The sequence below is a fragment of the Aspergillus pseudoviridinutans genome, assembly GCF_018340605.1.
Source record: "Aspergillus pseudoviridinutans IFM 55266 DNA, scaffold_4, whole genome shotgun sequence".
NCBI classification, from domain to species: Eukaryota; Fungi; Ascomycota; class Eurotiomycetes; order Eurotiales; family Aspergillaceae; genus Aspergillus; species Aspergillus pseudoviridinutans.
In genome coordinates, this window is record NW_025091284.1 from 4,378,930 (window position 1) to 4,405,294 (window position 26,365).

The 26,365-nt window shown below is 49.1% G+C and overlaps 12 protein-coding genes across 12 annotated transcripts; 6 read left to right on the forward strand and 6 right to left on the reverse strand.

The window, feature by feature from the left end:
- Positions 1-143: 143 nt before the first annotated feature.
- On the forward strand, positions 144-981 carry Asppvi_006947 (DUF218 domain protein; the record flags this gene model as incomplete). The annotated part of the gene is made up of 2 exons (XM_043302842.1): positions 144-259; positions 480-981. 2 exons carry the CDS (start codon positions 144-146, stop codon positions 979-981), a joined length of 618 nt encoding a protein of 205 aa, XP_043158777.1.
- A 196-nt stretch (positions 982-1,177) lies between these two features.
- Asppvi_006948 (spindle checkpoint protein MAD2) lies at positions 1,178-2,273 on the reverse strand (the record flags this gene model as incomplete). Its single annotated transcript, XM_043302843.1, has 8 exons — positions 1,178-1,469; positions 1,537-1,610; positions 1,674-1,819; positions 1,866-1,894; positions 1,951-1,989; positions 2,048-2,073; positions 2,136-2,161; positions 2,225-2,273. 8 exons carry the CDS (start codon positions 2,271-2,273, stop codon positions 1,178-1,180), a joined length of 681 nt encoding a protein of 226 aa, XP_043158778.1.
- A 263-nt stretch (positions 2,274-2,536) lies between these two features.
- On the forward strand, positions 2,537-4,587 carry Asppvi_006949 (GTPase GUF1; the record flags this gene model as incomplete). The annotated part of the gene is made up of 2 exons (XM_043302844.1): positions 2,537-3,267; positions 3,324-4,587. The coding sequence occupies 2 exons, from the start codon at positions 2,537-2,539 to the stop codon at positions 4,585-4,587; spliced, it is 1,995 nt and encodes a 664-aa protein (XP_043158779.1).
- Positions 4,588-5,040: 453 nt separating this feature from the next.
- On the forward strand, positions 5,041-9,485 carry Asppvi_006950 (DNA-directed RNA polymerase III core subunit RPO31; the record flags this gene model as incomplete). The annotated part of the gene is made up of 2 exons (XM_043302845.1): positions 5,041-5,135; positions 5,219-9,485. 2 exons carry the CDS (start codon positions 5,041-5,043, stop codon positions 9,483-9,485), a joined length of 4,362 nt encoding a protein of 1,453 aa, XP_043158780.1.
- A 431-nt stretch (positions 9,486-9,916) lies between these two features.
- Positions 9,917-11,931, forward strand: Asppvi_006951 (putative endosomal sorting complex protein TSG101; the record flags this gene model as incomplete). The annotated part of the gene is made up of 4 exons (XM_043302846.1): positions 9,917-9,970; positions 10,024-10,132; positions 10,230-10,468; positions 10,543-11,931. The coding sequence occupies 4 exons, from the start codon at positions 9,917-9,919 to the stop codon at positions 11,929-11,931; spliced, it is 1,791 nt and encodes a 596-aa protein (XP_043158781.1).
- Positions 11,932-12,346: 415 nt separating this feature from the next.
- Positions 12,347-12,748, reverse strand: Asppvi_006952 (uncharacterized protein; the record flags this gene model as incomplete). Its single annotated transcript, XM_043302847.1, has 1 exon — positions 12,347-12,748. One exon carries the CDS (start codon positions 12,746-12,748, stop codon positions 12,347-12,349), a length of 402 nt encoding a protein of 133 aa, XP_043158782.1.
- A 140-nt stretch (positions 12,749-12,888) lies between these two features.
- Asppvi_006953 (uncharacterized protein) lies at positions 12,889-13,743 on the reverse strand (the record flags this gene model as incomplete). Its single annotated transcript, XM_043302848.1, has 1 exon — positions 12,889-13,743. One exon carries the CDS (start codon positions 13,741-13,743, stop codon positions 12,889-12,891), a length of 855 nt encoding a protein of 284 aa, XP_043158783.1.
- A 513-nt stretch (positions 13,744-14,256) lies between these two features.
- Asppvi_006954 (uncharacterized protein) lies at positions 14,257-14,864 on the forward strand (the record flags this gene model as incomplete). Its single annotated transcript, XM_043302849.1, has 2 exons — positions 14,257-14,761; positions 14,839-14,864. The coding sequence occupies 2 exons, from the start codon at positions 14,257-14,259 to the stop codon at positions 14,862-14,864; spliced, it is 531 nt and encodes a 176-aa protein (XP_043158784.1).
- A 661-nt stretch (positions 14,865-15,525) lies between these two features.
- Positions 15,526-16,413, forward strand: Asppvi_006955 (uncharacterized protein; the record flags this gene model as incomplete). Its single annotated transcript, XM_043302850.1, has 1 exon — positions 15,526-16,413. One exon carries the CDS (start codon positions 15,526-15,528, stop codon positions 16,411-16,413), a length of 888 nt encoding a protein of 295 aa, XP_043158785.1.
- A 1,072-nt stretch (positions 16,414-17,485) lies between these two features.
- On the reverse strand, positions 17,486-18,256 carry Asppvi_006956 (uncharacterized protein; the record flags this gene model as incomplete). Its single annotated transcript, XM_043302851.1, has 1 exon — positions 17,486-18,256. One exon carries the CDS (start codon positions 18,254-18,256, stop codon positions 17,486-17,488), a length of 771 nt encoding a protein of 256 aa, XP_043158786.1.
- A 1,044-nt stretch (positions 18,257-19,300) lies between these two features.
- Positions 19,301-20,742, reverse strand: Asppvi_006957 (uncharacterized protein; the record flags this gene model as incomplete). Its single annotated transcript, XM_043302852.1, has 2 exons — positions 19,301-20,686; positions 20,734-20,742. 2 exons carry the CDS (start codon positions 20,740-20,742, stop codon positions 19,301-19,303), a joined length of 1,395 nt encoding a protein of 464 aa, XP_043158787.1.
- Positions 20,743-23,861: 3,119 nt separating this feature from the next.
- On the reverse strand, positions 23,862-25,172 carry Asppvi_006958 (uncharacterized protein; the record flags this gene model as incomplete). The annotated part of the gene is made up of 1 exon (XM_043302853.1): positions 23,862-25,172. The coding sequence occupies one exon, from the start codon at positions 25,170-25,172 to the stop codon at positions 23,862-23,864; it is 1,311 nt and encodes a 436-aa protein (XP_043158788.1).
- Between the last annotated feature and the right edge of the window lie 1,193 nt (positions 25,173-26,365).

Sequence of the window (26,365 nt, forward strand, 5' to 3'; positions counted from 1 at the left end):
TGGTGGCCCTACAAAGGGACTCTCCGAGGATGAATGGTGAGATGAGTCGAGTGGCTGTTCCAAGCGACAGGGAATCCCATAATTTCATGCCCACCTATACTACACTGTATAATCTACACTTTCGCGTGCTAACCATGACCACTATGGGTAGGTTGATTGAACCTTTCCAAAGGGGTGAAACGCCCACATTCACCGCACATGTTCAGGCTGGTCTTCGGGTGTTGGCGGACCATCCGTATGGACTGTTGGTGTTTTCGGGGTAAGCCTTCCCTTTTGTTAGAGTACTAGTAGCTGGCATCGGTGGGTTTGTAGTAGCTGATCCTTTTCCAGAGGTCCAACAAAGAAAGACAGAACGGACATAGCAGAAGGCACTTCATATCATGTGAGACTATGATTCTTCCCAGCGCAAAAGCGACATGAATTGACATCCCCCGACAGAATTTGGCCAAAGATAATGATTTCTTCTCGTACTCTTCCAGGATCGATCCTGATCGAGTCATAGCCGAAACCAATGCTACGGACTCCTATCAGAATGTGCTTTTCTCTCTGCTCAGATTCAGATCATACGTCGGAACGTATCCCAGAAAAATAACTGTTGTTACGCACGAGTTCAAGCGCCAGCGGTTCACTGAGTGTCATTTTCCGGCTCTCGGGTTGAGGACGTCCTTCAGTGAGAGTGGGGGACAAGATTCGTGCTCTGGAACTGTCGTTGGGATCAATCCTCCGGAAGAAGTAACGCCCCTGGCGTCATTGATCTCAGGGGAAGAGAAGAGTGGAATCGGTCTGTGGAGACGGGATCCGTATGGTGTCGGCGAGGAGCTGGCAGCGAAGAGGGTTAAACGAGGATGGAAGCCTAGCATGGAAGACGAACTATTTGTTGATACGGAGTTGGAGGAAGTCGTTGAGGAGCTTATTAGTTGGCATGGAGGAATGAGCGGTAATGAGTTGTTTCCGAAGCTGGATCAGCTGCCTTGGTATTGAGCGTCATCTGTACTTCACATGAAATGTAGATACTGTGTAGTCACTACGGTTTTCCAAAGGACATTCCACATCGTTTTTGCATTAAAGGAAGAAGATATTGAAAGCCATCACAAAGTGTAGGTAATCCAGCTGTGTAACTCCCTTTCCAGAACGCCATCCTGTAAGAACAATTTACGCAAATTTGGACAATGAGCGGTCATTCGGCCAGGCGATAGCTGACCAGGGTCTCCACTCGGTGGTTATTCGTACTGAAGCTTCGCAGCTGCACTTTCTCGGCATTCTTAATCTCTTTGGCATCGCTGTCGCCCCATTCGACGGGCACCTCCGAGTCTGCGTCAGCGTACACGAGGACGTTGAATGTGCAGTCTCCGTCCAGAACTGGGAGGAAAGTGACACAGGCCGTAATTTGGCGGAATATAGCCTGTATCTCTTCCTGGATTTCTTTCTCTGTCTTCTCAACTGCGGTCGAATCTTGCATCTCCGTGTCTCTGTTGTACAAGAGAAGGTTTCATTAGTATCGTTGATGTTGTACGTGGGAAGAAGAGGCAGACATACCCCGGAGTGGCATTCTCCTTATCAGCAGATTTTCGAGAAGTTTGGCTCTTGGTATGCTTTCCGAATATTTGGACCTGATGATATTCAAACGCCAATCAGCCTCTGCGCGAATCCATTCAATGAAGAGGCTGCCTTACGTCAAACTGCCATCTTTCGACGTGCTCCCCAGTCTCCTTATCTGTGATCACCACAACAAGTTTCGATATCTTGCCTCCAAGCATCCACTTGTTTAACTGCGACATAATCTTCTTGATGTAGGCCTTGACCTGGTCGTCGGCGGTAACTGGACTGATCAGCGAGAGTTGTGGGTAGCGAGGTAATGCACCAACCGAGCATATTGAGACCATATTTCTTAACACTGTATCCGCATTAGAGTGAATCATCTACCGCTATCGTGGGCTGGCGTGAACTGACGTTGTAAAGTCTTCTGGTGGATATACCCCTCGTTGAAACCTAGGAGCCACAGCGATTAGCATGCGTTGCACCCATCCTCTAGTGCACATCAACATACAGGATGGAGTTTATCGAGTATTCAAACTAAATCTTGTCAACCAGTGTCCTTTTTCTAGAACCCCTATGAATCGATGGAATGGACTCACGAATTCTGCCACGAGCTTCGCTGACCCTGTCATAAATGGGTGTGATGAGCTTCGAGAATCAATCAACAAACGCCAAATCCGAGTCTCACCTTTGATGGAGAGCTTGTGCACCTTGGATTTATCTTTCGTTGCCGACATTTTCAGCGTATTTTAATCAAACTCCGGGTTGTAGATGGGATGTTTGCTCGTTCGTGGGGTCTCTTGACTGATCAAAAATGAGGCAGCTTTTGTTTACCTCGATAGTCACCGCAGCAATCCGGCGTTCCACCGCCCGTGGCTCAGCACTTTTTCTCCGCAGCAAGTGATTCGGTGCCGCACTTTTTTTTCTCGGAATCGGCAGTCGACAGCTCAAATCCTCATCTAAAAAGGCATCCCATTCCCATGCCATTGCAGTACTCCAGATGCGAGGATGCCTGCAGTTAGCCAGATGGCTGAGCGCTGCACCGAAAGGCACAGCTGCAAGTCTGATCAGGGCGCCATTTGTCCTTGCTAACGCTCCCCGATTTTTCACCAGCTCCGCTTCTCGCGCCGGTGCGAGATCAACCGCTACGAAACCGGTATCCGACCTCGAGAACAGAATAGCAGCGATTCCAATCGAGCGATACCGGAACTTTTGTATTGTTGCCCATGTTGACCATGGCAAAAGCACACTTTCCGACCGCCTGCTCGAACTCACAGGAACGATTGAGCCCGGCTCGAATAAACAAGTGTTGGACAAGCTTGACGTGGAGCGGGAACGCGGCATCACCGTGAAGGCGCAAACCTGTTCGATGATATACAATCACAATGGTGCAGACTATTTATTGCACCTGGTTGATACTCCAGGCCATGTGGACTTCCGTGCAGAGGTATCGCGCAGTTATGCTAGTTGCGGAGGTGCATTGCTCCTGGTCGATGCCAGTCAAGGAATTCAGGCACAGACTGTTGCAAACTTTTACCTCGCTTTTGCGCAGGGCTTGGAATTGATTCCAGTCATCAACAAGGTAGATTTGCCGTCCGCTGAACCAGAGCGTGCTCTTGAGCAGATGAAGAATTCCTTCGAGCTCGACACCGAGAACGCAGTGATGGTTTCAGCTAAGACGGGACTCAATGTTGAAAAACTACTCCCGACAGTCATTGAGAAGATTCCAGCGTATGCTATTCCCCTGTTTATCTTCATAAGCTGCTTCCGCTACTGACTCCCAGCAGCCCTATTGGCGATTGCAAGAAGCCCCTGCGAATGTTACTCGTCGACTCCTGGTACGATTCCTACAAAGGCGTAATCTGTCTGGTCCGTATTTTCGACGGTGAAATTCGAGCGGGTCAGCAGGTCGTGTCGTTTGCGACAGGTCTGAAGTACTACGTTGGCGAAGTTGGCATCATGTATCCAAACGAAACACCACAGAGCGTGCTCCGTGCCGGCCAAGTCGGATACATCTATTTCAATCCTGGTATGAAACGAAGCAAAGAAGCGAAGATTGGTGACACATTTACAAGGGTCGGGTTCGAGAAAGCTGTTGAGCCGCTTCCGGGCTTTGAGGAGCCCAAGTCAATGGTTTTTGTGGCGGCTTACCCGGTGGATGCAGACCACTTTGAGCACTTGGAAGACAGTATCAACCAGCTTGTTCTCAACGACAGGAGTATCACGGTGCAGAAGGAGTCGTCAGAGGCTCTTGGCGCAGGCTTCAGACTGGGATTTCTAGGCACACTGCATTGTTCTGTCTTTGAGGATCGCTTACGTCAGGAGCACGGTGCTAGCATCATCATCACACCTCCATCAGTACCCGTCAAGATCATTTGGAGGGACGGAAAAGAAGAGATCATTACCAGCCCTGCCAAATTCCCGGAAGACGAAGAACTGCGCTCCAAGGTGGCTGAGATTCAAGAGCCCTACGTCCTGGCTACATTGACCTTCCCCGAGGAGTACCTTGGCAAGGTCATTGAACTTTGTGAGGCAAACCGAGGTGAGCAGAAGAGTTTAGAGTATTTCACAGCGACGCAGGTTATACTTAAGTATGAGCTGCCTCTTGCTCAACTGGTCGATGACTTTTTTGGCAAGCTCAAAGGGTCCACCAAAGGCTACGCAAGCCTGGACTATGAGGAATCTGCTTGGCAATCAGGGAACATCGTCAAGCTACAACTCTTGGTTAATAAGGCGCCTGTCGATGCTGTTGCTCGCCTCGTCCACTTGAGCCAAGTGGAAAGGCTCGGACGACAATGGGTGACAAAATTCAAGGAGCATGTCGATCGACAACTGTTCGAGGTCGTGATCCAGGCTGCTGTCGGTAAAAAGATCATCGCCAGAGAAACTGTCAAACCCTATCGAAAAGATGTCTTGGCCAAGCTCCATGCTAGTGATGTCAGTCGGCGCCGAAAACTGCTGGAGAAGCAGAAAGAGGGACGAAAGAGACTCAGGGCTGTTGGAAACGTGGTGATTGAGCACAAGGCGTTCCAGGCTTTCCTCGCCAAATAAACGACTTGAAATGCTTCCGCATCTGTATAATAATATTATCTTGTTTATGTTGTATATCTATTTATATTTATCGTTCAATATATACCCCTGTCTATATCTACTGCACATTTACAGTATCTGCAAACTACCTATCAATATCTCCATCTTGGATGAAGTTCTGGATGTTGATTGGTCAGAACCTTGAGGGGCCGGAGCTGGAGCTTCTGGCCGCAAAAAAGTTCGTCGCCGACCCCGCCGCCGCAATGATTTGAGCAATTTCTCCTCCAACGGTCGCCTTTTCTCTTCAGCTTCTTTCCGGTCGAGGTTCACCATCGCAGCGGCTTCGCTTGTCTTTATCACGGAGCTCTTACTATTTGGAGCATAATATACGCGCCGAATTTACACAGCGTTGCCGTCTGCAACTCGGTTTAGTCATCTCTGGCTCATTGCCATGATCAGCTCTTGACAACGGCAATGCAGCCTCCAGAAGGTGTGCAGGTCGACCTGGGCAAGGCCCAGGTCATAGACCGCGTTCCCAAAGTTATAAAAGAACTAAAATTCGGTGTACTGTATGAATGCTCTTGTTCCGCTTTCAGAGACTTGCTGTCATAGTACTGGATGATTGTGACTAATTATTGATTCGCTAAAACAGGTCCAACGACGACATAGTCAGTCAAGCTGTTGTGGAGGTCTCCGATCGGAAATTCTTCGATCTCGAACATGACAGAGCGGTGGTTCCACACGGTCCTCTCGATGGGCGCATGGGTATCTCGAGCAAGACCGCCACTTGCCAGACATGCGGTGGCTCCCTTCAGGTCTGCAACGGTCATTTCGGCCACGTGAGACTCGTCCTACCTGCCTTTCATGTCGGATACTTCAAACGTGTTATCAGCATTCTGCAGGAGATCTGCAAGGAGTGTTCGCGCATTCTGTTGCCCGAGGCAGAGCGACGTGCTTTTCTCCGCGAGATGCGTCGACCGGGGTTGGATAATCTTCGACGGCTACAGATCGCGAAACGCATCAATGAACGCTGCCGGAAGACGCGGACCTGTGAGGCGTGTGGTGCTGTCAATGGTGTGGTCAAAAAGGCTGGTAACAGTGCCCTCAAGATCACACACGATAAATTCCGTGCATTCAACGTGTCAACATCAGTGAAAAAGGTTCCACCGCCCAGCAAGATTGTCTTTGACCGTTCCTTCGATGAAGCTAGGACTTCCAACGCAGAGGTAGAGAAGCACTACAAGAAGGCTCAGGATGATATGAATGCCCTCCGCGTTCTCAATCTGTTCAAGAAGGTCTCCGATACCGACTGTGAATTGCTTGGACTGAACCCGAAGGAAGCCAGACCTGAAATGTTCCTCTGGCAATTTATTCCCGCACCCCCAGTGTGTATCCGTCCCTCCGTTGGCCAAGACGCCGCTTCCACCGAGGATGACTTGACAGCCAAGCTGGGAGATATTGTCCAGAGCAACATCAACMTGAAGAATGCCCTTATGAAAGGAGCACCCGTTCAAACTATCGTGGAGTGCTGGGACTACATGCAACTCCAGATTGCTGTTTACATCAACAGTGATGTCCCTGGTCTCAACAAAGCAGATCTCGGCAAGCCTATTCGAGGTTTCGTACAGCGCTTGAAGGGAAAGCAAGGACGCTTTCGTGGTAATCTTTCTGGAAAACGAGTTGATTTCTCCGGTAGAACCGTCATTTCGCCTGATCCCAACCTACGAGTTGATGAAGTCGCCGTCCCAGAATTAGTGGCGAAGAACATGACCTATCCCGAAGTTGTCACCCGCTACAACAAGGAGAAACTACAGCAAAGGGTTCGAAACGGAACAAAGAAATGGCCAGGAGCGAACTACATTATCAAGAAAGGTTCGGATTTCAAGCTGTTTTTGAAATATGGTAATCTCAACATGATTGCCGATCAGATCCAAGAAGGAGACGTGATCGAGCGTCACATTGAGGATGGCGATATCGTTCTTTTCAATCGACAACCCTCGCTTCACAAGCTCAGTATCCTCTCTCACTTCGCCAAAGTTCGCCCGCATCGGACTTTCCGGCTCAACGAGTGTGTTTGCAACCCGTACAATGCTGATTTCGACGGCGACGAGATGAATCTTCATGTGCCCCAGACGGAAGAGGCGAGAGCCGAAGCCATGGAACTGATGGGTGTGAAGAATAACTTGGCCACTCCGAAGAACGGAGAACCCATCATCTCTGCCATTCAAGATTTCATCAGTGCTGCCTATATCCTAAGTAGCAAGGATAATTTCTTCGACCGTCGGTCCTTTACGCAAATTTGTCTCTATATGCTGGGGCCGGAAACCCGATTTGATCTTCCTCCACCTGCTGTCCTCAAGCCCCAGATGCTGTGGACTGGAAAGCAGGTCTTCAACATCCTCATGCGTCCCAGCAAGGAGGACCCCGTCCTGGTTAACCTTGACGCCGCTTGCAGAGAATTCAAACCGCCAAAGGATGGTCGTCCAAAAGACCTGGATCCGAACGATGGCTGGCTTGTCATTCGTAACTCCGAGGTCATGTGCGGCGTGATGGACAAGGCGACAATTGGTTCCGGAAAGAAGGATAATGTCTTTTACATTATGCTCAGAGATTTCGGTCCCGCTGCCGCCGCAGAGGGTATGAACCGCTTGTCTAAGCTGTCAGCGCGTTGGTTCACAAACATGGGATTTTCTATCGGTATCACAGATGTCTACCCCAGTGAAAGTCTTGTACGATCAAAGAATGAGCTCGTTGAAGCGGCTTACGCGCAGTGTGACGATGTCATTGCCAAATATAAGGCTGGCACACTTGAGAAATACCCTGGCTGTGATGAGTTGCAGACTATGGAGAACCAACTGTCTGGTATTCTCAGCAAGGTCCGTCAACAAGCAGGTGACGAGTGTATTGCTCAACTTAGCAAGTACAACTCTCCTTTGATCATGGCTACTTCGGGATCGAAGGGTTCCAGTATCAACGTGTCGCAGATGGTTGCTCTCGTCGGTCAACAAATTATCGGTGGTCAACGTGTGCAAGACGGGTTCCAGGACAGAACGCTGCCCCATTTTCCGAAGAACGCTCGACAGCCTCCGTCAAAAGGTTTCGTGCGCAACAGTTTCTTTTCTGGGCTGTTGCCTACTGAGTTCATTTTCCACGCAATGTCTGGTCGTGAAGGTCTGGTCGATACTGCTGTCAAAACAGCAGAGACTGGTTACATGTCCCGTCGTCTCATGAAGTCTCTCGAGGACCTTTCAAGTCGGTACGATGACACTGTCCGAAACTCTTCAGATGCTATCGTCCAGTTCCAATATGGTGACGACAAGCTGGATCCTGTCGATATGGAAGGTAAAGCTAAGCCTGTCCACTTTGACCGGACTTTCATTCACGCTGAGTCCATCACATACGATAATGATGAGCGGAGTCTGCTTCCACATGAAATTATGGAAGTATGTGAAGAGATGCTTTCCAAGGAGCGTGCGAAATTGGTTCGCGAAGATCTGCTGGGCAATAACCTTCCTTACATGGACAGAAGCGACCACGGTGTTGATCAATTCGAGAGTGCGCGTGACTTCCTTGAGTCGATTCAGCAATACATCTCCAGCAAAGCGGACAAGCTTATCTCCCGTGGTGGTGATATTGATCCGTCAGATGAGAGGAGCCAGAAAGGCCTGAACCACACCGGAAAGCTGACAGAGAAGACACTAAGAACCTTCATTACATCATGTTTGATGAAGTATAAGAAGGCACAGGTCGAGCCTGGCCACGCCGTTGGTGCTGTTGGTGCGCAGTCGATCGGTGAACCAGGAACCCAGATGACCTTGAAGACCTTCCACTTTGCTGGTGTCGCTGGTATGAGTATCACTCAAGGTGTTCCTCGTATTAAGGAAATTATCAACGCATCGAAGGAGATCAGCACCCCTGTGATTTCCTGCGACCTTGTCACCAAAGATAATGTCATTGCGGCACGTATCGTCAAGGGACGTATTGAAAAGACGTATCTGAGAGATATCATTCACTATGTCCGAGAAGCCTGGACTGGCAAGGAGGCCTACCTTACTGTCAAGATTAACTGGGAGACCATCCAGAACCTGGCGCTTGAGCTTAAGATCAGGAACATCGTCGACGCCATCAAGAACCACAAGCGTTTCAAGGCTGATGATCTGAAATTCCGAAGCACCAATTCTCATATCCATATCTATATGGACATTGACCCTGCCAGCAAAGCATCTCTGTCCAAGACTGAAGTTGCAGCAACCAGTGCTGATCCTTTTCTGCGCCTCAAGCATCTCAAGCGCATACTTCCTGATATACAGGTGCTTGGTCACCCGCAAGCAAGCCGCGCCATCATCCGGACCGACGACACCTCCAGCACTAATACACTTCTTGTCGAAGGTTACGGCCTCAAGGAGTGTATGACCACGCTTGGTGTCAATGGTCTCCACACTTCTACCAACAATGTCATGGAGATGCGTGATGTTCTTGGTATCGAAGCGGCCAGAGTCACAATCGTCCAAGAAATCAGCGAGGTCATGAAGGACATGGACATTGACCCTCGTCATATGCAACTTCTCGCTGATGTTATGACGTACAAGGGCGAGGTCCTTGGTATCACCCGGTTCGGTCTTGCAAAGATGCGTGACTCTGTTTTACAGCTCGCTTCCTTCGAAAAGACTGCGGACCATCTCTTTGATGCCGGTGGTGCTGGCCGTACCGATCTTATTGAAGGTGTCTCCGAATGCATCATTATGGGTAAGACCGTTAGTCTGGGTACCGGCGCCATGGAGGTCGTGCGTAAATTGAACTTCTTCGAGGGCCAGATTGGTCGGAAGAAGACCACTTTTGAAGACGTCTGGACCGAGGTCTACGAGGAGCCTGCTGATGTTCAGAAGGGGAGAAGGGTCAAAAGGAAAATCCGAGCTTGATCTCTTTATTCCAGTGATGTTCTCTTGAGGGTCCATGAAGGGGGAGGAGCGAAAAAGTTTGCATTCTGTGGCGTTAGGGTACTCTATGGTTGTACATGTAGTGTTATCTGTGCATTAGCGATACCGTTAACGACAGTGATGGATGGCGGCGTGGCTATTTGACCTCTACTATTCTCATCTTTGTCAATAGTCAATTCTATAACTTATCTCGGAACTTTTGATCACATCAATTATGTATGACTGGTATTTTCTCGATTTTTGATGCATTTGAGCTGCCCTTAGCCTTCCACAAGCAAGTACCACATGTAGATGGCGGTGATGGCCGCAGCCAAGACGCGATGCGGGGAAGATGGAGAGCGCCTTTAGCTTAGGCAAGCATTCTTGACATGACAACTTCCCACCATGCGAGCTCCTGTATCCGCCCCTTCGACATGGCTGCACTGCCGCAGAGGACATTGAACTGGCTATACAGTGTGCTGACACGGGTTCGTTCCGACTTTCAATTCCCTCAAGCGTAGAGAAATACTGACTTTGCCAGGATCACTACGATCCCAAGCAAACCTACCAAGATCCCAATCGCACTTACCACGATGTCGCCAATGTCCTCGCACAATACCCTTCACTCTCACCACGGACGGATGTGTACAGTAAGTTATCATGCTACAGCGCAATTGATGGTCTTGTTTCCTCTGCTTGTATTCAATCTGAGATTCTCGGTATTAATGAAGGTCGTTTATCCCGCAGCATACGAAACCGGTTTCTCTGCCTTACTCCTCCACCTGACCGGCACAATACCAGTGTCATTTCGCGGCACCGTCTACAAATTTCCAATTGCATTATGGATTCCCAACACGTATCCACGCGAACCCCCGATGGTCTACGTAACTCCGACGCAGGACATGGCTGTTCGAGTAGGGCAGCATGTGACGCTGGAGGGAAGAGTTTATCATCACTATCTCGCGCACTGGGCTGAGGCATGGGATGTTCGTTTTCCTGATAGCTTACATTGGACTGTTTTCCGGGGGGCAACGTGACTGACTTGCGCCATCTTATGCAGAGATCGAACCTCGTCGACTTTCTGATGATCCTTCGGGAGGTCTTTGCGAAAGAACCGCCGGTCAAGTACAAACAACCACAGGTACCGCAGGTACCTCAACAGGCAGGGCCTACGCAGACACCGCCCCCTTTGCCTCCTCTGCCCCCAGAGCTAAGTTCGTTGACGCATCGACCTTCGCCGACCCCTCAAAGCGCTCCGCCGCAGCCGACTGGGCAGGTGCCGCCGCCGCCCCCTCCTCCGAAGCCAGGGCAGGCCGTTGCTGCTGAACAACCGCAAGTACCACAAGCCGGGAGGTACAACTCTCCTCCACCTCTACCGCCGTTACCGCCAAAAGAACAAGACCTACGACGTCGATCGCTGCAATTCCATGCGAACATGGGCGGTCATATTCCCAACAGGTCTTTCCAGTACCCTCCTGAGCGAAGCGGTGCACCTGGAGGGACAGCGGGGTCGTATGGGGTGTCGCAACCACCACATCACAATGCAGTGCAGGCAATTCCAGCGTATACGTCCGGGCCAGCATATCAGCCAGGCGACGGTGGCCCGCCCAGAAGTCCCCCGCCTGCCAGCCTACCGCGAGGAGCTCAGCAGCCGCCGTTCCCTGTGCAACAAGCTCCTGCACATCCCTCATTCTACCAGCAGAATGGTACTCGTTACCAGCAGCCACCGCAGCCGGCCATGCAGCCTCTACCTCATGGCCAAGCGCAGCCGATAATTCCTACCCACCAGCCAGCGCCGAAACCAAAGACGCAAGCACCGGATCTCCTGACCTCACCCTTCGAGCTTGAACTGCCCTCATTCACGCCCACGGGGCCCGCACCGCCGATCCCGCCGAACCCTGAGAAAGACGCCCTCCTGCACGCTGTGTCCAAGACACTCGCCGAAACCGTTCAGGCCAACGTCTCCCAGTCTGAATCCGCCGCTCAGTCGCTGCTCTCCCAGTCCCAGTCCCTTCAAGCCGCCGTCTCAACCTTACAAGGCGAGATCTCCTCCCTCAATGCTCTCAACTCAACACTGCAGTCCAACACCTCTATTCTCCAGCAATCTCTTCACCGTGCCGACGGCGTCATCGCAGCCGCGCAGGCACGCATCTCCTCCACTGCGCAAGCCCATGCCTCAAGCTCGGGCTCAGACGCGGCCCCATCAGCTCTGCCGCCCATCGATGAGGTTCTCGTCGCCCCTACCGTGGTTGGTAAGCAGCTTTATGACCTCGTGTCCGAAGAACGAGGAATCCAGCAGGCTATCTACGCCCTGCAAGCTGCTTTAGTCAAGGGAGTCATCGGTGTCGACACATGGTCGCGGCATACGCGAAGTTTGGCGCGAGAAGCATTCTTGAAGCGGGCTCTGATTCGAAAGATCGGAAAGGGCATGGGACTTGAGGAGACTTGATTGATGCCTTTACCTTTCTTCTATGTAGCCTTATAGAAAGGCACAGTGCTTTGCTTCCAGAAAATGTTCTGCACTAATTACTAGAGCCGAGCAGTTGAAAATTGCAATGTTGATACCCATATTACGACATGCTGCGATAAATTAGCCGATCTGTAAAGCAATGTATGCATCAGTATTCCTACTACACTACTGTTCAATGTCACTACCTAGGTGGTCACATCGGTCCACAGCTTTCCTTTCACTTTAAAAGGGTCACCTCACAGTGGACCACCGACTTCGATTCTCGTTTCTCTCATGTCTCAGGATCAGCCACACCATCCTGGATATCACTACTAGCTGAGGATGTACCGTCATGATTCCCTTTAGCCCAGTGGTCTGATCCTGACACTCTACCCTGCTAGTAATCCAGCATATTTTAACATCGAGGTGTTAAGCTCGCACCGCTCTCTTGCCGGTGTTCCATCACTTGATAATAACGAGGGTTTCTCAGGACCTGAAGATCCAGGCTTCTTGGGCTAACCTGGAACCGCCTGGTGGTGGCATCCACCTCGTTGACCCGGTATTTTTTGGTGAATTCTTGTTTCAGTTGGTCCCAATCGTTCTTGGTCGTTCCGACGTAGCTGGTTGTACCAGATCTCAGCTTTGTCTCGGAGGTTTTGGCGGAATAGGATTCGTCGGTCGTCATCCCAACGTAGTCAGCATCATCCATGTGCCGCTTCTCCAGTTTGATCTCATATTCAATGTCCTCCAGGTAAGCCTCGGGGTCTTCCGAGCCATCCCGTCTGCCGTGGAAGGGCTTGATGTGGGATTTGGCCATCTTGGGTGGTCGTCTGTGGACCACATTCAATCCAAATGCTTCCATAGTTCCAGCTTGCGACTCGAGGTCTTCACATCGGCTGATGTAGTCGAGAATGTGTTCATTCGCTCCCTGCGATAGGCTAGCGATTCTTCCTAAAACTACTCCATGAACCCCTGCTCCAGCCAGATGTTCTCGGCAAGACGCCGCAGATTGCCCTGGTCGAACTCAATATTGACTTCCCCGGGGTTGTCTGCTTCTCGCAAGAACAGATCCTGAAATTCAATAACGAGGGGCTCGTTATCGAACAAGGTATCTTCATTGTGGCGCCAAACTATCACCTTCTGTGCCATTGCTGGCTTTGCGTTGCTGACCTTCCACTTTTCTAGCACGATCTCCGGAATTCGTCGATTCACTGATATTGCTAGGGAGATTTTGACGTCGCCTTCCGACTTCTCTAGCCAGCAGCGGGCGTCCTGGTCGAGCTTTGACTTCCGTTGGGAGACTCCAACCTCTAGCACCACCGTTGGCCATTTTCGAGAACGACCGGCCGGAGGACGCCTTGGACCCCAGCCATTATCGGGTACTTTGGCCCAGTCATCTCCTCGAACCTTGGTGCCTGAGAAATTTTTCAAGGCAGTCGACAGTCCCATCCGATCCACCGCTTCCTTCAAGATATCATTGAAAGTCTGCGTAGCCTCTGTATGCTCGGGAGTACCCCTGGCGATTTCAACGAAGAGGAGTTGCCGGGAGGGATTATATGATTTCCACTGTTTGCTCAGATCGGTTTCTTCTTCGAAGTCGCGTTTGAAAATGGTTTCGGAAACGTCAGAGAAGACTATCCAGTCGCAGGGGGTTGAGCGTTCGGGATCTTTGAATTGATGGAATTCTGAATCGACGATGTTCTGGAAATGATTGGGCCCTTCCCATGGATAAACATTGACTGTTGGAGGGAGACCCTCCAGGTCGACTCTGCCCCTGATCTTGCCATCACTTCTAAATTCTGTGCTGGACATTTTTGGTGTTGTCCTACGGGTATATGATTCCTACATAGAGAAGGGATATTTAAAGTGGTGCGCTGACTGTATTATAAGAATTACAATTGCCTCATGATGATGGCATTATCAGATGCAGGTGAACCCCATGTATATTCTTTCTCTTCAGTATGTATGCTACCGTACCTCGCCCTAAACTAGCGCCCAACCACAGCGCCGCAAACGCTCCGTCTGGATCGCTCGGACAGCCCCGGATTTCAAGTTTCTGCCTAATCAGTTGAAGGGAGCTTCCCCCAATTCCTACATATTGAGACGGTAATCTGCATGACCCTGAGAGCGCGCTCATGGCTTCTGAGGTCGAGTTACGTGATACCCAATATCGGTCTTCATTTGTAGCCTTATTGAAGCATGGGGTTTAGCAGCATGCTCGTCGCCATCATCTCTACCTTTCTATCGACTCTCTGCCAACAAACCATTGGCCGCTTACTTCCCATCAACGTGAACCGTTTCCCTATTTTTCGTCAACGAACAGTAATGGACGACCAACCGGACTGCTCATGCCCTACAAACCCTCCTGAATCCACGACTGAACGGACTGAGTTCGGCACCCGAGGATGCCTTGTCTACGGCTATCCCTCCGCTGGCGGGGTTCTCATAAAAGAGGCTGACCTTCTCGACATGCTTTTCCTAATGCTCCCCCGCTCTCATGTATCACTGCGCTCACCCAGTGCCGATGAAGAAGACAGATTCTGTAATCTCCTGCGACGGACTGGTGCGACGTGGTGGCCGAGTAGGGAGGATTGGGTTGAGGTGCAGCTTGATGGGAGGGAGATGACTGAGGAAGAAGCAAAGATGGTGGAGTTTGGTTGGCCGACGGATGGAGTGGGCGTATGGGTGTTGAGGTTTGCGAGTGCCAAACAACTGCCAAGGGATTTTGGGAGAATGCGTTTAGCGATGAATATGGAGGAGAAGATACAGATCATGAGAGAGTATGGCGCTACGTTTGTAGAAGATATCACGAAGGTGGAGGAACTTTATGGTGGCTAAATACGTTTTGAGACCTACACGTCCCGGGATGGGTACTGGTGGAGAGGAATTTCAATATGCTACATGCAGTGCCGTGGGAGGCTCGGGCGACCTAGAGACGGAGCCGCAGCCCGTAGCATCATGAGAGCCATAGCCGTTTTGGCCCTTCAGAAACTAAGATAAGCTCTCATCAAGCAAAATATAACCATCAAGCTCTGGGATGCCCAGACCGGCGCGGAGCTGCGAACCTTTGAGGGCCATTCCAATTTGGTTCCGAAGGTCTCGTCAGGTATGCTGCTTGATATTCCTAGGGATATAAATAATAACCTTGAACACCTCATTGATCACATACAGGTTTCATTGCCAGGGTTGTAAGCTCACTGCTCTTTTATATATGTGTATGCAAATAATACTGAGGAACTAGTATATAGGAACTAATAGATAACTAAAACTGAAATGTAAGAAAGGTGTCAGGGAGTCTAAGTGATAGTTGCCGTAACTCTGACCTTTAATGCTTTATCACTGTTGATTAAACTAGGTACCTAGATAAGCTGTGGAGCCTAAGGTTAATGCCTGAGCCTTAGGATGAGATCCCATGGCTGCCTGGGACCCACATCGTGTATATAACTTAATCCAACCTCCATCTACTTCTATCTAGTCTATCTACTACCCAACCGAGATTTGAAACAGGCTGTCCCACCATAGGTAACTACCGACTATCTTGTGGCATTGCCCCAGAGTCCCTTACAAGAAGAGACTGACTCTAAACAGATTATCATGGCGGAAGAACAGCTCAACTCGGATGACGAGGGACTGGACAGGCCGTTTCGTTTCATAGTCACTGCCAAATACCTTGCTGTTCGCTATGAGGACAATAGCTTCACGCTACACAATGATTACCATGGCCACGGGAGCCTGTTTTATCTTTCAGATAATGACATGCACATAATCAGAGATCGCAGATACGTTGGCCAGCTTAACAGTCATCCCATCTACGAGGACAACGTGTTTCACATCTGCCGTGGGTCACAGTACCTCTCTCGAGAGGGGCATTGGACGGACAATATCGATGAAGCACTTGACGTTGAGATCGACCCAGCGGACCCATACACGACCGACAGCGCTGATAGTGCTCCTATCCTATCACTATCCGAGCCTATTATCAATCCCGCTCATCCTGTTTCTGCAGATGGAATCGACCTTTACCATCCCGATAAGCAGTTTGCTCTGTATCCCGTTACTTGCGACGGCCTTTGGTATGGTGATGCTAGTAATTTCAACGGCAAGCTCATCTTCGGCGGCAATCCGTACAGCGCCGGAATGCCATTTCAGCTCTCGGTGCATGAAGGAAGGACGCGGATCCGCGCAAATGACGGCATGTACCTTACTGTCTTGATGGAAGATGATCTTGTCCCGCACCTGAAAGAAGAATGCCGGCAGCATTCCAGGGCCAGTTCGTGCGCACATTGCTCAACATGGTACAGCCTTGGCTTCCGTCCTGAGCCCGATGATTGTCTCGCTCTGATCCCCCGCGGTCTGCCTAGCATGTTTGTCTTGTATGACGGGGCTTTCTACTACCGCATGAATGTCCTGAAGGCAAGTTATGCCGAGACCATGCGCGTTAAGCATATTGAGGAGGCATCACTCTTTCAGTTGGTTGGCTAGTTGTGTCAGTGTGAAAGAATTTCTGATCAAGGGTGCCTAAATAGGCCACAGAACTGGTTACTACTCTGTATTTCTACTCTATGGATCTAGTGCACTAATATAGGATAAATCGTATTCTAGTCTTCCAGGTGGCAGCAGAAATAAACATATTTTAATAAAGTTATAGAGAAGGGTAGATAATTTTACCTTAGTAATCAGTACTTCTGACCTCTCTAGCTAAGTTAATCACTATTAATAATAGAATATTCATGGGCATGCTAAGCACTAGCCTCTGCATTAATGACGTGTCAGCTTCATGCTGGGTGGTGCAATCATACACTGGCTGATATGACCTATGAGGACTTCTGATGCTCTACTGAAGTCGACAGCTGCTAAAGGTGGGCGCTAAGAAGCCGTGTCACACACAGCTGGGCTTGTCTTTGATCTAGCCATAGCATGCATGAGACTCCATGAGTCGGTCTCGTATCTACATGGTCCTATCCATTAAATGCAGGATCCTCTCTCTTCCTCCTCGGAAATTCCATGAACTTATGCTTGACTAGTCATCACAGCATAGAGTTTGCTTTTGCTAGGTAAATACAGGCGGGCAATCCATCACTTGTTCAGAGAATGATGCAAAGAGAAGAATGTCAAAATGGCTCATACCATGGTATAGTAGCTTATGACTACAAAAAAGGGGTAACTGCAATATGTTCTTGACAGATGGCTATATATGCAAATACCATGTGCTTATATGATGACTATAACTTCTTGTTCATCAATCCACGACTAGTGTCCCCTTCAGCACAAGTAACCTAAATGCAGCTGAGATGTGGATTCATAGGTGGCACACCTTTTTAGTCCTGAATAACTCACCTGTTTCTACTCTGCCTAAAACTCTGCTCGCCTACCCAGACACAGGCTGCGCAAGGGTCTCCAACGAAGCAAAATCAGCTAGGAGACTCATAGAGTACTTCAAACGCGTACAGGCATTCAGGTGTATGTCCTCAGCATAGTTAGCTATAGCCTAGCAAGAGCATCAACTCCATAGGTAAGAAGGTGATAGGTAAATAATGAAATGGCTTCAAAGTTGCTAAATATAGTCCGTTAGATTAGTCTCAGCGAAAGCCGCCATAAACTGCACGCCAGAATCCCGGTTATCACAGCCATAGTAATAGTCGACGCTGACCATACATCCATTCCCAAAATGCTTGGTCCCGCACTTCTTACAGCCCCCAACATTGCGAATATCCTGGTAAGCCTGCCACATCTCGTCGCCGGTGATCTGGCAGTTTTTCCCATTCTGATCCGTGCCTCGGATTTGCACCGAGCATCCGAACCCCGCGTTGTTTGACCAGCAGTTCCCGGAAAGAGCGAGTGCCTCTGCATTTGCGTTGTAGATCGTTTTGCCGCGGTTCATCTGGTTGACGGCCTTGTCGCACCACTTGACGTTGGTAGTACTGCAGAGCGTCTCGCCTTTGCAGTCGTATGGCGACGTCCCAGTGCAGAATGCCCCGGCACCCGGCTTGCCGTCGTCCCATTGACTCAGGCACGGGTGGAAGACGTTGGCCAGGGGCCCGTAGCCCTGAGCCTGGACGGAGAAATAGCTAGAGTCTGTGGTGTCGGTGCCAACGGGGAGAGTCCACGTGAAGGTATAGCCGTCACGTTTGACTGGGGCCGCGCCGACGGAGGACCACGCCCAGGGGTAGTTGGTTTGCCCTTCCGTTAGGTTGGCCCCACTATACTGGTACAGGACCTCATTCTCGACCATGTAATGCGTGCAGATGAAGTTACCGGTGTTGTAGTTGATTGGCCATGCCGGCATTTGACAGCGCGTGTCCGGGTCTGTAAGATAGACGCGCATAAAGGCGTATGGGACAAGGAAATCGGCCTGGATGGTAGTGGAGGTGGCTGATTTTCCGACTCTGACGTTCGTTACGGCCTAGTTATTGGACAGGCTCTGGGTAGTAGCAGTCACGGAATTCGTATCCCCGGCCTCATTTCCATCCGTACCGATAGCCCGTACGCTGAAGCACATGGAGGATCCTGGGTTAATGTTGCCGATTGTCACCCGGTGTTTCGGTACCCAAGGACCCGCTTGGCCCGCTCAAAGTCACCCTCKACCATGGCCTTGCAATAAATTGGCCACAGGAACAGAACGCCAACATTAAAAATGCCAAGCGCAATTGGCAATATAGCAGCCACATCGTGTTTGCGAGTCCCGTCGGGAAGTCTGATGAGGAGGACCCTCCAATCTCAGACGGGCAGCTCTGGCAAATCGCGCGAGATGCGGTCGACGAAATGACAGTAGACCGAAAGCAGTATGGCATCATCAGAGGCGACGCAGAGCCCACAGCGATGGGAATTCTGGCCTGGGGCAATGAAATCATCCTTGCCTCCTCTATGAAGGGAGCAGACCATTTCTCCTAGGACTTTCTTAACGGCCAGACGCCAGTCGGCGAAAGTCTACAGAAATGCCAGATGGTCTGGCGAGATATCAGCCCACGTGGCAAAGAGTCGGAGATACACAAGAACGGAGGTAGTTGCGCAGAGCCTATGGCGGCGCATCTATACTATAGAAATAACGATGTTCCCCTGAAAGATCAAAAAGCGAGGGTTGGCACATGGGTCAAAGTGCGCGGCGTTGAATGGAAACAGATTGATCCATGTGGAACTGGCAGGGAGGTAAGTAACCAATGTCCTCATGACTATGTCTTTCCGCTCAGAGTCTTAGATAGGAAGACGCCGCCAGAGCCGTACACGCTGGCAAACCTTGCAGGAGGCCCGATCAGGATCGACCAGATTCAGTTATGCGGGGGTGACCCCAGAGTTTTTTTTTTAAATATCAAATAGTGGTCTGAAGAGATATCGGTGGCAGAAACTGGAGCTATAATTACATTTGATCTGCTCACTTCAGTTCGTTTTTTATTATTTGAAACTGAATTCCTGCCTGGGAACCTATGTCTCTGAGCCCTTCAATCAACTCCCTGTCTTCCACCATTTCGTGTATCCTCGACAACAGACCAAATCCTCGGAGGCGAGGCGTGAATCTCTTCCAGTCTTGTAGCCATGATCGAACAGCCCTCAATAGGTATTCAATCTCGAACCATTCCCATTCACGCTGGAGACATAGATCGTCAGTGATGGTCAGCCATTCAATGCTTTCTGGAAGTGCTTCCTCTAGGCCAACTACATTTGGCGTTGATGGAGAAAATCCAAGCAGAAATGCAATTGGAACTTCCAAATTTTTCAGCATATGGAGTCCGCTAAAAGTTTTAAAAGACCCGCGGAATGTGACCTCCGGGAGTTCAGGGTCCGCTTGTGAGACGTCTGACCCTGCTGTAATAGTCAAGTCTGTCAGAGTCTCTTGAACATGAGATAGATCCGCGGCGATTTGGTCTAAATCAATAATATCCGTGACAAAATGATCTTCAAGATCTGGGCGGTAGTACCAATCCCATTGAAGCTTCCGGAGCCCTTGGGTCACTGATAACACTTGACCAAGATGCCCTTCGCGCAACATCGTCAAGTCGAGCGATGCGAGTCTCGATGGATTTGGCAGATATTTCCCAGGCCAAATGAAAGTAGCAGGGTTATCGATGAGAGCCTTTATCCGTTCAACCGAAGGCAAGTAAAAGAGGGGGAGGGCGTCTGCCGTGTTCCTGACATCTGTGTATTTGCGAATGTTGAGACCAAGGTCAGGATACACAGCTGACACATCTTGGAGATGTGTAAAGGAAGGAAGATGGCTATTTGGGAACTCCTCACAGAGGGCCGAGCGGAGCATCATGCCCATGAGGCGGCTCTCTCGGGCAAAATTCTTGCCTAGATAGAGACGTCTCAGGCTAGGGAGCTGTGATAATAAAAGTGTGATAAATGCATCCATTGTTCCGGCGCGCAACTCTTGGATCCATTGTTCAGCATATGGAATGCGGATCTTTTTGATGCATTTCTCTAGCCCATCTAAGACCACTTCAGTGACTGGGAGTTTGGGACTTTTCTGTTTATAGTTATGCCAGCTAAGGTCGAAACTATCCCCATTAAGGATCAAAACATGGACAAAACTAGCCAGCTCGGGCCTGCGCACAATACTTCGCAAAAACTGAGCGACCGGGGGGTTCTGAGAGTTTGTCCATGTCCATTGAATCTGGGCGTAGAGGAACGGCTCAGCAATTATGCGGAATCTTTTATTGACAAGACATAGCGCATGGCGTTCAGCAGAGGATAGTAACTGGACCACCAAGTACAATATTTCTGCTGGGAAGCTGTCTAGACCGGATGCTGCTTGATGTTCCTAGGGATATTAGTAATAAACTTGAACACCCCCCATTGATCACATACAGGTTTCATTGCCAAGGTTGTAAGCTCACTGCTCTTTTGTGTATGCGTAGGCAAAGAACACTGAGGAACTGGTATGTGGGAACTAATGGATAACAAAAACTGAAATGTGAGAAAGGTATCAGGGAGTCTAAGTGATAGTTGCTATAACTCTGACCTTTGATGCTTTGTTGCTGTTGATTAAACTAGGTACCTACGCTAATAGTTAGTGTCACTGGAGCGATCCGCCAGATTCAACCTCATTCGTGGATTTCAGCAGTAAAACTCCAGAAATCGCTCTCCTTTCCTAGTCAGGAAAAACCAACTAAAGGCACTACTTGCCCCACCAAGATTGAGAGACATTTGGCTACATCGGGAGGTGTGGACCGTGTGGGGGTGATATAGTTGGGCCAGGGGCTTTTTCAAGGCTCTCGGCAAAACCCCGAAACAAAAGGTACCATACTAATAGCTTTTCAAAATTTCACCAGGCTGGCCATCGTTTTCAAGATTAAGATCCAATTTGATTTTAATTATATGTACCTTCGATATAAATTTATAGATTACTAGTACGTAGTAGTACCTAGGTACACTTACCAGTTTTGGTGGTCGCAAACGCTCTCCGCTTCCTCCCAACCCTGGCCGCTTACCCGATGCACACCACATAAACTACCTAGTATTTTTTGTTGACTTTCCTGTCAACGAAAATATCGAGATACTGAAGCTCAACCTACTTACATACCACACGAATTAAAGTATGATCAGAAAGGATGCATGCATGCCTGGGAGAGATCTGCTTTGATGGCAAGAGCAGAACCTACGCAGGAGGCTATAAATCACATGAAAACTATCCTTTGAGATACTGTCTTCCTGTTCAATCATCCTAGGCCTAGATCGATCATGGGATGGGCATGATATTTACTGTACTGGAGGCAAATTAATTCCCTTGTCTCCTATCTCCACGCTAGACTAAGGTCTCAGGCATTTCAGGAACAGAACTGATAGAGTGATGACTTGACCAAAATAATACAGGTACCATACAATTGACCTTTCTGGTGAATGTTTACAAGCGGAACCGAGTAGAAATTAGCACTGAATTAGGAAAATGCCGCAATATCTGATAGTATTACGTTCGGCGCCGGTGGCAACAGTTTCGGCGAATACCTAGGCGTGCTTGTATGGGCCAAGCCTGGATCGCCAAGGCCCCAAAAGGGACGGGGGTATGTAGTCATTCACCGAGAGAATGAAGGAAGAAGATTGGCCCGGAAAACAAGGCCATTGCGCCAAGCCAAGAGAAGCTATGGCTAAGCGAAGCTTAGAGCAGAACCTCATCAGCGTCTAATTGCTCATGTCTCACACCAGTAAATATCTGGGTACCTGGACTAGTCTACTGGTGCTATTACCAACCCATGGCTCATGCACTGCAAAATTCTCTGCATGTCCTCTGAGACATTGCCAAGAACCAGGACACAAACTCTCAAGCTAACAGCTCTTAGAGTCGGAGCAACTGGACAGGACTGGACCCGCCATCAATCTAAGATAACCCTTTTCAAACTAATACAACTTTTTTCGATCTTCCATGACCTGCCCTCTGGTTTTTTTTTGGTGGAGGGGGGGAGTCCTGGGTTTGAGGACGGCTGTGGATCCTGTCTGACTGCTATTTACTGTCTTCGACGGACCCGAGCATACATTTTGATTGCCACATGATCGATAGTGGGCCGCTCATGCGCTTTATTCAACGGTCGACTCTTAGGATGGTATCCAGTCCGTGTTTCCTGTTGATTGACTCGGTGGGTGTCTCTACAGTAGTCGGAGCATCGGGAATCCAAAGAAGCGGTATACCTATATTGAATGATTTATGGAGCATATACGGTGATCTTGGTTCACCGACACCTCAATATCTCTCGCCAAGCAGCTCTCATTGCCTAATTACAATTGTCTTGCTCGGTACACAGCAGACCTGGTCTATCATAGACCAGTAAGTCTCGTTATGAATTGGAACGAGATATGTAGTGGCGCTACTAATTCTTGCTGCGTCTCTCTGCCAGTCTGATATCAAGTTTGGTATGTAGCAAGATCTACACTGCCAGATATGGACATCAGAGCATTTGCTCTTGGTCGTCTCTCTAAGATTTTGTTCATCATTGTAGTCCTTATAGCATCCTTCAATGACCATTGTAACCTCATAAGTAGAATCGTCCGGCTACAGTCATGAAATACCTTCCATTTCCCCTCTCGTCTCTTGTCTCCAAGCAAGGCTATTCTGGCCCCTAACAGCGCCGGCCCCCAGGAGGTGTTTCAACCCCCAACTGAATAGGTTAGGGTAGGATATAGATGATACAATCTTCCGAAAGAGTCATTTACGCCCTTAGCCGTGGTCTGCTAATTGGTCTATCCACTAATTAGACGACAAAAAGCATGAGGCAATTTCCGTTAGTATATCGATAGGAAATGCACAAAGCTATGCTAGATGCATGTGATGAAAGTCCTAAGCTGTAAAGGAATCTGACCTCAGGTTGCTTCCGCATTACAGTGAAATGACCACAGCTCATTGCCATTAATTATATACCTATCTATATACAGATATATTGTATATAAATTTTGGGAAATTGATTTGTATTTAACCGGAGACTGCGACCATAACTTAATGGTCCTAATCAAATCGGCTTCTGCACTAGCTATAAATCCTTATGGCAATATATGTAATTGCATTTCTGCACCTCATCCTGGCTTGTGCTACCTAAGAAACTGTCCATCGACCGGTCATAGTGAAGCAAGTGCGCAGATGAGTTCCTGCTCATGCTCCGATCTTCTATATCTATCAACTTGAGTGTATGTCAAATCAATCTACACCACCCAATGGAAATTCCGAGGTACGGACAACCTTTTTATAGGATTGCATTACTACTTCCAGCTCAGCAAGCTGCTCATTTAAAGAGTACTTCCGAACTTTACGCGCATTGTCGATCCACGTATACATACCCCATTCAACCATATCAAAACCGAGTGAGTCCTATAATTTGACCACTCTCGCAGGGGGGAATTCCAGACAAAAGCCAGATCACATTATGTTCTACGCCCATTGTAGTGTGTAAGTTACATATTGAGCGTCTTATTTGTGGTTGCGTCGAGTCATTTGACTATGGGCAAGTGGCTCAAGTGAACGAGGATAAATATCCGAAAATATCAACATCCAATTCGGTTAGCTCCAGTGCAACTCCTGCGTGAGCGCCTAGCTCCCTGAGTTGGTCCCTCATCCTAAGGGACCATTCATTGTCGTCATTCCAGCTTAGTAGCAGAGTAATGCCACGAAGGTGCGGCGTGCATGCCTTCCAATCCTTCAGCCATAATTGAAGCAAGCCTAGCATGGCGTCATCCGTCCACTCCCATCGAGGCAATGCCTTTACCACTCCATCTTCATTCTGTGGCCTCAAGTCGTCCGTGATGGTTAGAAATTCGATATTCCTTGGGATCACATCCTGCAATCGTTTCGTCATGTCCTGTGCGAACCCCACCAGGAATGGCCAGGGGACCTGAAGTCTCTTGAGCTTGTCAAAACCGACCATCCATTGCAACGAGCCCACCATCTTTATGCCAGGAAGGAATTGGTCACCGCCTCCTAAGCCGCACTCGGCTGCGAGGGTCAAATCCGTCAGAGTACCTCGAACACGAGATATCACAGCAACAATCCAATCGAGATTGGCGATAGGCGTAGTGAACTTGTCTATGACACCATAATCGAAATACCAATGCCAGCGAAGGGTTTCAAGGTTCTGAGTGAGTGCGAGCAGTTCACCGAGATGCGCCTCCCGCACAATGGTCAACTCAAGTGATGTAAGCTTTGATGGGACAGGTAAGTGTGCTGCAGGCCACGTAAATTCAGATGGATTCTCAATCGAAGCTGACATGCGTTGGACACTCGGCACATAAAAGAATGGCAAGACATCTTGAGTAGTTTTGACCTTCATATCGCGGGCCCAATCCTGACCGTCGGGTTTGAGGAAAGAGACATCTCGGAGATACCGAAAGTCGGGCAGGCCATAATGCACGGGCTCGCAGATCGCAGATCGGAGAACCATACCGACAAGTGCACTCTGTCGAGTGAAGTCGTTGGCAAGGTACAGATATCTCACATTTGAGAGCTGTGCTAATAGAAGAGCAACAAAAGCATCTATAGAACCTTGGCGCAATTCCTGTATCCAAAGGTCGCTATAGGGGGCACCAGTGCCCCGGATGAATGCGATCGGTTGGTCCAGTTCAGCGCCAGAGACCGGAGGAATTTTGAATTGAAAATTGGAGTGATCGTAGAGATTGCCGTCAAGGTGTACAGTTGTAATGTAAGCGGCTAGCTGAGGCCTGGATAAGAGTGTCCGTAGGAGTTGAGTGATTGGTGGAGGACGGTCAGCTCTTAGCCAAGTCATATGGATCTTTGAGTAGAGGAATTTCTCAGCAATTGTGCGGCACATTTTGTTAACAAGACATAGTGCATGCAGTTCCGCAGATGATAGAAACTGGAACACCGAGTACAATATGTCTGCCGGGCAGCTATTTATACTGAATACTGCTTGTTTCTAATTTACATTAGCGATAACCTTCAAAGTACTAGACATGACAACATACGGTTTCCATTGCCAATGACAGAATTTGTGTAAGTTCACCATTCTTTCGTGTATGCACACACAAGAAGACTGAGAATCTGGTACATGGGAAGTTGGGAACTGATGGATAGAAAAATGAAAGCAAGAAAGGTGTCGGGGAGCCTAAGTGTTAGTCACTGTAACCCTGACTTTAGTCCGCCATTGCTATTGGACTCACAGCTTAGTATGTATCAGAAAATTTTCAGTACTTTTTCTTTCGTGCTGATGAGTTCGGAGTAATCTCCCTTTCCCCTCCTGGATCGCTGGTCGAGACTCCTATGCCCCTTTTGAAAAGGAAAGGGAAACGCCCTAGCACTTCCTATACATGAAGAACGATTTCCTCCTAGGATTGCCCACGCTCATCTTGCCTGGGCAGATCGTCTTGTAGACAGTGTCAACGAAGAAAAGTAAGGTACATACGACTAGACCAGATTCATTCCGACGCGGTCGACTACAACAAAAAAGGCAAGCCAGCAAACACTCTGGCTGACGCGTTTGAACAGGCCGGCGTTGCTTTCGGTGGACCGAATGCATTCTGTCCTACATCAAACCACTCAGACAAAATGTGTCCAGACAACCATCTCTAGCTAGTAGAGATGATAGCAGTACGGTCAAAACAGCAGGGAATATAACCCTCCCCATAACGTGTTCCGGCCCCAGGAACGATTTCACGTGGTGGTAAGCGAGTGTCTCCCAGCTTGCGCTTCAAGCGTTCCAGCTCTGCGGACGCAACATCGGTATCGATTTTTATGGTTGAATACTGGGATCCACGTGGTACTAGGCAGTGAGAGAGGGGAAACACTGACAGCGACTCAACGACGAAAGGAGAATTGTGGCTCCAAATTAGGTAGAAGAATCGATGCAGGAGGCCTGTAGTGTATATAGAATAAGATATCAGCCTCCTAATGCTTCGTGGTCACGCTCTTGGGATCCTCTGTACCAATGAAAACACTATGCGAAGAAATGAACCACTATCTACCTGGTGGATCCATCTCGGGAAAAGGCGCCCGTCTCCTCGTCTC